The sequence below is a fragment of the Rhyacophila brunnea genome, unplaced genomic scaffold (assembly GCF_057557595.1).
Source record: "Rhyacophila brunnea isolate RB1 unplaced genomic scaffold, BYU_Rbru_1.0 scaffold_3, whole genome shotgun sequence".
NCBI classification, from domain to species: Eukaryota; Metazoa; Arthropoda; class Insecta; order Trichoptera; family Rhyacophilidae; genus Rhyacophila; species Rhyacophila brunnea.
Window position 1 is genome coordinate 29,525,766 of NW_028232965.1, and position 11,790 is coordinate 29,537,555.

Consider the following 11,790-nt stretch of genomic DNA (forward strand, 5'->3'; position numbering starts at 1 on the left):
CCTACACTCTAATTATTCAGTCGTAGACTTTTTGCATCCCTATGTGAAACTATGGATCTGATCTCAAAATTCAAAAATATTCTTTCTTTCTTCTTTCGACCATGTCCGATCCTATTAGGATCATAATATGGGCCTCCACAGAGTGGAGGTTTGTATTGACAGATTTTGTTTTTACGAAAAATGGATGTCAGCCACTTGCGCAACCTTTTAGGTCCATACTCTGACTCATACACAAATTGAAAAACAATACGTGTACTTGTCAGACCCAGGATTCGAACCTTAACAATTAAAAAAAATGTTATAAAATGTGCGTTGAGGAAATTCACATTATTATTACACATCGAGGGTTAAGAAACGAGACTTCGTAACTGACAAAATAACAACTTTACAGGAGAGTGAAAAAACTCGCCTGCACACTATAATAATTATTACAACTCAATATTTTGTCACCTAAATAGTGAATGTATGTAATATGTAGTATGAGGTCATGAGGATTAGGTACTTACATGCATCTGACAGATGGCTGATAGCAAAGAAAAAATGCATTTACGAGTTATTATTATTAGGTAGGTACTTGAATAGTTCACACAGTAGATACGTGATATCATTTCAAAGATTTTTAGGAGCTACCTAAATATTTTTTTTAGCATTTTCAGCTTTCGCCGGTAGAAGCAGATACCATTATTCAATAAAGCAAAAAACTTAGTTTGAACATGTCTCTTTTGAGGTATTGTTTCTTAACCCTCGATATTAGGTTATAGTTATTTTACCATCAAAATGTAGTTTCGTTAAATATCATTATAATTTTATCATATTATGATAATTTAATTCAAAAAACGTATAAGGGCATTCTACTCTACTCTCTACTACTAGATATTCTACTCTCTAACAGGTATTAATTTGACGATTAAATCTAAAATTGAGTAGCATCTTAAATATTAAATACAATAAATTTACAAATTGAAAATTTATAATATTACTTTGGCGTTGAATTCCAGATAAATAATAGCATTCTACGAGTACCTACCTATTATACGACAATATTGTTATATCATGTACATACCCACCCAATTTATTTTAAGCGGTAATATTTAAACTGCTGGAACGTCAATGAATTCACTGATAAACTCAATAGGCTGTTTTTTGCGTATTGTCAGTAAAATCAATAAAAAGTGAGATTTGCAACACTGAAAGTTTTTCGGATAAATTTTTAGCGAGCTCTGAATAAAGACATTTTTTGCCCGATAAAGAAACGCAAAATCGTTTTGATTATCATTGCAACTTGCAACATCTCCAGAAGTATTTTTTACTATCCATTATAGAACAGTTTTTACACGAAACGTTATTTAACATTTAGAAGTTTGTATATAATATGTAGTAACATAATTTTAGACGTAGCGATGTCGTAGAATAATAATATAAAGCTGCTCAATTTCAAGCTTCGAAGAAAAGTAATTATGCATTTTTGTTTTTATACTAACATCCACATTTGTTATGATCGCCAGGGCTTACTTGATTAGCTCGACCTATCACGAAAAGTAAAGTTTCGTATTCATGATAATTTTAGAGACGCAGTTTATATTGTGATTCGTCTACATGAGATTATAGTATAAACGAAAAGTCATGGCGTCTTCGTAACATGATACTTGATGGGCATTGTTTCGTCTGCATAGTGTGTAAGTATGTATAATATATAGGTATGAACTGTTTTTATAGTTTAATGGAGCCGTATCATAAAAAAATGAGAAGCATTGGAGTAGGATATTAGATCCCTACTATTTTTCATGTCGTTGTAATATCCAAGTAATCAGCGATCCCTAGCCATATTAACATGCAAATGCATTTAACAATAATTACTTAATATAAAATGCAATCAATGATATTTTCTAGAGCTTTAGGGATTGTGTTATATGAAAATAAACTGAGTGGCATTACACATTGTACAGAAATAAATTAATAGATTAATTCAATATTTTTTTAGTTTACAGCTGTTTAGTAGTTGGTGTCCACTAGAAATCAACTCGCGACTAGAGTTGGGCTTCGGGAATTCTCGAGAAATTTTCGAGATTTTCCATCCCGAATCTCGAGAATTCTAACATTTCGGGAAATCCCGGATCTCGAGAATCTTTTCTCGTGATTCGGGATTTCTTTATTATCAAATATTAATTGAAAAACCATTTTCTATATGAAAAAAGTGGACAGAAAACACAAAACGTTCAAAGACTGATCGAGGCATTTAACACAATTAAGCCAACGTCGACTGAAAATGAGTGCAATTTTTGCAACATCAGAGAATTTTGTGTTTTAAAAGCGTGCGCGATTGTCAGACACAGCGATTGACATTCTGTGTTTTTTGAAATTCTATTTTAATAAGTAATGTTTTGAATTACTTTTGTTTTCCTACTTCTATTTTGTTTGTCTTCTCACATAAATATAATAAATATTTTTTTGGAATTTGTCTGTTTTTACATTGATTTTAGTATTTTTATAGGTTTTTTTTAAATTTCCCGATTTTTCGAGAATCCTTTTCTGGAAATCCCGAATCTCGAGAATTCAAAATTTCACCATTTTGGGAAATCCCGAATCTCGAGAAATACCCAACTCTACTCGCGACCAATTGGTTTGGAATCTGTATAATACCTACTAGATATTTTTTAATATTATCAATGATACAGACATTTAATTTTGCTGTGCACATATTGTTTCTTATTCAAAGCGATTATTTGTATAATGTTTATGGTTTATCTATAATATATTTTATAACCATTCCTTAAATTATGCTGTCGTATACTGAGAATGCGAATACATACACAGCCTTTTTTCATATTTATTTGTAGAAGATCACCAGCTGGCTTCGTCATCCATCGCATTTGAGTATAATGTATTATAATTAGGGCCCGGATTTATATGTTAGTGCATGTTTTGTTAGGGTGTTGCACAGCTATGAGAGTTGCACAGAAATCTGTTTTGAAAGACACAGAATCCAAAAATAAAAGTTTATTGTGCATATAAATGCATATTTGAGACGTTAGAGCATATTTGAGACATAAGTGCATATTTCATAAATAAATGCATATTTTAGAGCTTTTGAATTTATAATTTTAGTTTTTTTTAAATTATTTTATCGAAATATAACTAAGTTAGGAAGGAATATAGTTTAGATGCACTTGCATTTTAATGCCATCTCCGAGCTGTGGATTTATCAGTGAACAAAAGTCAACTCGGGCACTATTATTTAAAGTTTGCCCAAGTGGACGTTGAGAGGTAGTTTTCCGCATATAAAAAAAATACTGACAGATACCTATGCGGAAAATTTTAATGCCAGAGCATAATATTGAAAAAAATAATGTAATTTTTTTTCGGGCAAAAAACAGATTGCATTTATTATTCAATTATTTGTAGGTACTTGTGAAAAAACTATTTTGAAAATTGTAATTGATTACCTTTATATTCTTTGTTTGTGTTTTTTGTTCTGATATCGTATTATGTTGAAAAATTATTAACTAGTTATTCGATTTTTTGTCAGTAATATTGGGTAAAGTGGGTATTTATAATTTTTTCCCACAAAAAATGACAATTTTTAACTGCATATTTCTTAGGTTTTAGTGCATATTTTATTGATTTTAAGTGCATACGTGCATGCATATAATCATGTTTTTTGTTGCATACAAATCCGGGCCCTAATTATAATAGACATTCATTTTTAAAAATACATAAGATATTTTTTTAAATCAGCTAAAAACCAAGCACCGTTGAACCTTAATTTATATGTACATAAAAACAACGTAAAACATGTTCATTTTTTGTTCAATATTACTTGCTCCTCCCCTAATTATGCCATTTTTTACAATGGGTGGTTGTAGTTATTCACCAATCCATTAGGACTTTGATTTGGATCCAGGATCGGAAAGATTGAAAAATAAAAAACACTGTTGCGGGATTCGAGCCCACATTTTATTGCTAACGATGAGTGTAAGATATATCTACCGTTATCATCACTTTCACTATAATCATCGGCGCAACTCAGTGTGAGACTCTGGGAAACGTCTTAACTCTCTTTTGTCTGTGGCAAGACTTCCTAACTTCCCACACTGCATTTTTGTCAGGGATATTGTGTCTCTATAAATCCAACCACCTCAATTTTGATCTCCTGAACCTCATTTTCCCATCTGATTTATTGAATAGGAACTTATTGGATGAATGTACGTCTTTTACCATTGAGAGACGGTTTGCTTTACGAAACGTACGCGTGTGAGACGACCGGGGTCCTCTGTACAATATATTCATTTCATGGTTGTATTTTCCTCGGATACAGTTTGGAAGGTCCTTCTCGATTTATTACATTCGAATAGGTATATAATATATATATTTAATTTAAAGATATTTCATCTCACTCTTTTTATACGGCTCAGCTCTACGATCCATATTATGTCAAAACACGGCTGATTTTAACTTTGTGGAGGTTTAACACTTTTTTACATTTCTATCTATTTTTATAATAAAAGTGTTTTATCTAACAATCTATTTAGGCTTATTCGATCATTTTCATTGATTTATGTATCTTTTCAATATATTTATATAAGGTTTAATAACTGATTGAATATGTATAATAATTATATTATATCGAGGTAAGTATTCGTATTTTCAGACTTTTTCCTTAGACGTCCTAAATTGGAGAGGACTTTGGGCATTAACTTCTTCTATACCTAGTTAATGTGAACGTAATAATTATAGCTTCTAATCATTAAAGTATGTATTTATCTGTGTGTCTGCTACACAGTCTGTACGCATAAGCTATATTTCTCTGGCGCACATTAATTTTCATGTGAAAGAGCATATTTGTTGCGCGATCGCATAAATACTCGTACAATACCCGCGTTGCATCCCTCCCACGCGCGGTGCATTCAATCGTTTAGTCACGTGGGGGAATTTCGCTCTCACGAAACTTACGGAAATCCTTCCAATCTATAGATATTAGCATACAAGAAAATCGACGTATTTTTTATGAATATCGTTATCCTATATTGCTTTGATTGGGTATGTTATTATTTTTAGCTAAATAGTTTTATTGAGCGCATCGACAAGAATATTGACAGGTGACATGTGGTATATTTTTTTTAGTTTCAAATAGTATAATTCTAATGGATTTAAATTTTGTACTAGGTATTCCATTTGAGTCGTTTTAAACACACATTGACTGTGTTTGCCTTTTGGTGAGTATACACAGCGCATGAAGAGGCCGAAAGGCGAGAATCACAAAAAACCACTCAAATGGAATAGTACAAAACTTAAATCTATTAGAATTTAAATTCAAATTCCATCAAGTACCTTCGGTCGATAGTATTAATATTATAAATAGTATTATGTTTTGTAGTGGTAGTGAATTCTTTTTGTATACTGAACCATTATAATACTATTTACTTACCATTGTTTCATACTATGTAACCTGTGCATTACGTACTTTCTTCCCCATTGATGGATGCTATGATATAATCATATTACATAACAATCATAATTATTCTTGTTTTCAACGAGAAAGTTAATAATACTATGTTTTTATTATCTACGAACAAACGAAGTGCGGTGCAATTAGGTGGCTACTTCACTTCTGTGTCTGGTACAAACTACATTGTCGTTAATTTTAAAAGCGCACTGAAGCGTGCATGGGAAATATTATTGTAGGTACCTACAAGCGATAAAAAATACAAATTGAGTGCAAATTTGTTTTGAATCAATTATTTTTGTTGTTTAATAATTGACAACATCAAAGAGAGGAAGTACCTACCTAGTAAGTGGTAACAGGAACGTTTGCATTGATGCCTGTAGTGCAGGTAACTATCATAATTATTGTTACCTGTGTGGACGACACCTACCGCCACATAGTACAATGGTGGGTATTTTTGATGACATCCCGTATACATTGTTTAAAAAAATGCAGAAAAGTACAAGGTCGTCTCATATCAGTGGAGCAGACTGCCTGATGAACGGAGGTACGAGTAAACGAAACGAATAATGCACTCATATATAGACACTACAGCAGCAGCCCGATTTCCTAACTATCGTCTCGTGTGGCACCAGACGACATGACGTAATTGACATAATTTACGTAATTGACATGCCGCCCGCTCGAGCGTGTATTGGCTGACGTCACAATTACGTCATGTCGTCTGGTGCCACACGAGACGATAGTTAGGAAATCGGGCCCCTGGTCTCGAAATCGACCGGAGCGCACCGGAGCACCGTTCCGGTTCATAAAATCCCCAAAATTACCGCCCCGTCTCGTGGAAAAAATGAATTTGACCGTCTGAGCTAGGAAATCCATACAACAAAAAATCTAACACAGTTGTTTTTTTTATAAAATAATCAGGTAAGTATACGAGTACTTAGGTACATAATATTTTCGGAAAATTATTGAGCGCTCCGGTTCGTAAAATTTTCCATTTCGAGCGCTGCACTACAGTACATACTACTAGTATACTACATCACTAGTCTGATCCTGAGAGGTCATATGGGCAACCGCAGTATTCATATTCTTTTATTTTTACGAGAAATGAGTGACATGATCAATCTTTTAAGTACTAAATTCTTCGTTTGAGTTTCCAAAAAAATTCCAAAAACGATAACGTGTTTGTAAAATTTATGATCTTTTTAATTCGTCGCAGTGCGGCGCTAATGATTTTCATACATATTGTAACTAGGATTTTTTAATGAATAATTTAATACAGTTGATATACTTTTTTTTGATACTATTTTTGTAGATGTTGCTAATTTCTAATGATGTACCTAAGTAGTGGCATGTATTTAATAAAGTTCTCATAGTTTTTTTACAAGGCAAGTAGACGCAAAATATTTTTTCATTATAATGTCTGATCATTACTAATTATTATAATTATACCTATTTACTGTTAAAATATAGAGTTTTTCGAACTAGCTAAAAACATCGATTTTTGCTATACGTAGATACCTTGACTGATAGCCTCGACGAAATTGATAGTTTCTAATTTACGTGGGTACTTAGTTTAACTGTGCCGTAATGGTTACTTATATTTTTGCAGTAAGTAATATTAATATACTTACTTAAAGTTAGAAATAAAATTCAGTTGTATTATATTTTCGTAGTTCTGTCAAATTGCCATAAAGTGTTATTAATTGGTTTAAATTTGAATGATAACACTACGATTTACCAAACATCAGTGGTCAGGGCGGTTTTTCATGACGCTAAATGATGCAGTCGCTTTGTCAGAAAATACCAAAATCATAAGCTGCCTATTTTTCACAAAGAAAAATAATACATGCCGCCACTCTTGCTATATTTACCATTCATTAGATGTTTTTCACATTGACTATTATTTAATTTATTTTGCAAATTTTCCCTTCGTAAAAATATGTAAGATTGTAAGAAATAGATCGTAGCAATATCTGAGTAGGTATAGTATGTTATACATAAATTGGAAAAAAATATTTATAACCTAACCTAACAATAGTTTTGGCGGGACAAAGAATTATATTCAAATATATTGAAACGTTTGTAGATTCTCCTAACACTCTCGTACCCGTGAATATTATTTCACTCTTTTAAGTGTAACAATGGTAGATTTTTTTAAATTTCGTTTGAAACTGTATATTATTATGTGGACAAAAAATCTGATAAGTCTACAAATAAACATATTCCACGTTAATTATCATCTGATCCCTATACCTACACATCTACAAACGAAACTATTGAAACTAAATTATACAATATACCTACCGACTCACTTTAATCGTGCCAACCGTCAATAATTATTGGTGGGTGGAAAGACGTCGTATTAATTGAGATGGAACTCTCGTACCTACTTATTCTACATTATTTAATAATGATCAGAATTGGTTTCGTCGGTTTAAATAGAATATTCTCGACTAATCTGTCGGAACATTCTCAGTTCACAATGTTTTAATAAGGCTGAAAACAGGTCCTAATCACTATTAAATTATGTGGAATTAGTAGATAATTATATTTTATTCACATATTACATAGTAATTACTTATAAACCTAGGTTAGGCAAATATATATCTATAACTTTACCATCATGAAAAATACATATAGATATAATAAAATTAATTAGATAAACAGTATTGGCTTCACCTACCACATCCTTAGTCCTTGTATCTAAATTATCTGTCGTGTATTAAAATTTTCTCATGTGTTGATGTGCAGGAAGATTGTGTATAATTAGGTACGTAGCACACATATATTGCTCAGCATGACGTTATAAATTATGTCTCACCGCGTTATATTTTATCATAAATAATTGTAGTCAGTACTTTTAATTAAATATATCATTATAAATATCAATGTCTATATGTATCTAGTAATAAAGAAAATTATTTGTCACACTAACTAAGAGACCTTTGAATAAAATGAATCTTTTATATCCAAAGGAAGTTGATTTTTTATCGACGGTTTTTTTTTTAAATAAAGACAGGAAACGCCGGAAGTGAAATCGATGTCTTGCGATTTCCTCAATAATCAGTGGATGAAATGTTAATCAACTCAAATAATGTATTTCACTGCGTACAATGTCTATTCAACCAATAATTGTCTTATTGCGCAATAAATTACTTTTGCATAACATCTATGATATAAGCATGTTTCTGATATAATAATTATTGGAAAAATTATAGCAAAGGTGTAAAAATTTATTTTATGAGTCAAATGAATGGTTGGATAAGTATGTGAAAGTTTACGATACCTATGTAGATTTTTTTAGTATCTTTGAAAAAGTGTAAGTAAAAGTTAGAACAGTACAAACATGTCTAACACATACTAATACAATTTTATTCTCGATACCTTTATCACGAGATCATTTTTAATGGGCCCCGGGAGTACAAAAAAATTAACCACTATACCTACTGTTTAATTAAATGCCATATCTAGTTTGTCTTATAATACTCGTAGTTTCAGTGATACGCCCTCTCGCCCCTAATCCTTGGATTGTGAAAACGAAATAATAAAATATCACAAGAAAAATAATTAATTCCGCTAGTAAATTAATGTAATCAGAAATGTAAAGCCCGTGTTATTATTTTTTTTCACGAGACGATAGGTATACTGAAAAGGTAATATGTATTTTTGGCTACATATCTTTGGCTAAGTACCTATCCGTAATTGTTAATATTTTTTCGCATTTTCAATCTAATAATATACCTAATCTCACAATATTACGCATATGTATAATAAAAAAAATAATTTTGGTTTCATACTAGATGAATTTTTGTAACATTTTCCCATGAATCTCATGAGATGGTCGCATCACTCGCATCGTCAGAAAGTAGCATTATCTTTAAAAGACAAATTGCTTTGACAATAAATCAAAGCATAAGAAAATCAAGCAATTGAAAAGCTACCCTGGTAACATGGCTTTATTTTGAATACCCAAAAGCGGTTTATCAAAACGTCAAAATTTTGCAAGAATGCCTCCAGACTTGACCACACGGCCTCCATACCCCTAAAACCACCACCAAGTATTTTGATTCAAAATTCTATATTTTTTCTTAGCATAGGTACCACTGATCGTCAACATACATATTATATTATTTTTCAAAATTAGAAAATAATCTAGAAAAAAGTTTATAATCATCAACGATTTTGTTTTTTGGCATAATTTCTTGGTATGTTACAGTAGGTTATAGTTTATAATATTACCTACTTACTATGAACAGAAAATTCATAAAACACGAATATTATTTAACCTAAAGAAGTGAAAAACATAACATACTTCTAAAAGGAAAACCAGAACTGTTATAATGTATAAAATATGAGAAAAAACACTGAACCTTAAAAGATTGTAACAATATTGATTAGAATATTAGATTACACTACATTTTGGCGGAAATATAATAGAAAAGTTTGTGAGAGGAAAATAGAGATAAGTCGGGATATTGACAAATTATTTGAATATGATAATTATTAATAAAATAATAATATACCTACGTATAAAGAAGAAAAGGGGCGAATTTAATGATGCCTTTGGATTAGTAAAATTTACATAGAAAAATACAAATTCAAAGTTGGCGCTCTTAAAAGTAATTATTCATCCTTATTTCCCTTTCCTTTTGCACGCAGCCAGTAACAATAAATTGTTATTATAATTGTATTTTAGAGTTTTGGCGGGAAAATTACGACCTACTCTGTTATTCCATAATAATGATTTTTCACTTCAAATTTTCACATCACAAATGTATTTTTATTTGAAAGGAAAAATATATTGACACTGGCATACGTGAATGGATATTATGCACAAAAAAATATCTACCAAATACCTAATTCAAGTATTGAAATAATATCAATTAAGCGCGCATGCGCAACTCACCAAATTTCCCAACAGGGCCATAATTCCCACCGAGTTGGACGCCGCGAAAAAACGAGAAAATATTGAGCACTTTTCCTCTCACTTCCGTAAAAATAAGTCGGCGTGAGGAAAGGGGTAAAAAAATCAAAGTCCGAGAAGCGTATCAATTCAATTTATCTTATGGACCGTTAAATAAATATGACATTACACAAACTTCGTTTATTTTTCTCTGTTCTAAGTAGCTAAACTCGATGGCCTTATGATAGGCCCGCGCGCACTCCACGGTGTCTGGTATGATAATGGCTATCTTTGGTCGCGACGTCCATTTATAAGGAATATAATTCACGCTATAGTTTTGGTAACTAAAGCCAATAACTGAAGCAAAATCGGAAACAACCCAGTGACGTACGTCTATACTATTTATAGGCAAACTTCCATTCTTAACAGATTCTAAATGCAGTGGCGAAGGGTGATTTTTGGAAATAGGTAGGCTGTGGAGATCTGATAAAAAGAATACACTTTTCAGGTATAGGTACTTACGAAAAATAAGAAGATAATACGATATTACTACTAATGAATAGGTACACACTAATTTAATGAATCTTAAAAAAACTCACTAACGACATAAAAAAAATTGAGAATTATTTGAAACATAATCCGACCCTTTATTTACCTTTTATTTACGTCAAGACAGATGGCGGCTGTAGTATATTTTTTAAAACCTTTGCAGATTGTTTTGTAATTATCTGTGTAATACATTAATACACATACGGCATCTCTCGTTGGCAAAATAAATTATTTTATAGAATATAATATAATCAAGTGATTATATAAATAAGTCAGTATGCAATTAAAAATATTTTTCTTAAGAAAGTAGGCTTCAAATCGCCTAGTATGGAGTCTTCGCCACTGTCGAAATGCCACCCCTGCCAGTTTTTAGATTTAACTCATTCAATTTAATTTCGTAAATATTCACAATCATACTATGTTTATAATACTCATCACTCTTAACAAAAACCTGAAGTTTATGACGTTGGTATCCATTGAACTTTACAGCATGTAACTACTTATGTGACGTCGTAGGCGTGTTTTTTCACATATTATTATTGTGAATGCTTAGAATAATTTTGATTATAATAAAAATAGTACAAATTGCACTGTGGCGAAGCCTTGTAAGTTGTATTACCTATACGTATCTCCTTCATTTTTCACCTCTTAAGACGTGTTAGCCTCAAGCGGTGAATTATCTATCCTAAATGCGTGCACTGAAAAATGTTATAGATCCCCCCATCTAGCAGAGGGCGCTGACTTCCACATTTTCCTCGCCTGCAACTTATAGCTTCTCGTCGCATCAATCGCGAATGCCCGCATTTCCCCAGCTTTATCTCCATACCTAGACAATTTTCAAAAATTGAGTCTAGCGATGGACACCCGGCCTGCATTTTCGATTACGAGTTAT

General features: G+C 31.7%; 1 protein-coding gene across 1 annotated transcript in view; it reads right to left on the bottom strand.

Annotated features, from left to right (window-relative positions):
• The window catches only part of LOC147068206 (uncharacterized), a 21,998-nt gene extending 11,366 nt beyond the window's left edge, over positions 1 to 10,632 (bottom strand). Inside the window, exon 1 of the mRNA XM_085952599.1 lies at positions 10,353 to 10,632. Within this exon, the coding sequence (XP_085808725.1) occupies positions 10,353 to 10,373 (21 nt within the window). The 5' untranslated portion in view covers positions 10,374 to 10,632. The remainder of the gene's footprint in view (positions 1 to 10,352) is intronic.
• Between the last annotated feature and the right edge of the window lie 1,158 nt (positions 10,633 to 11,790).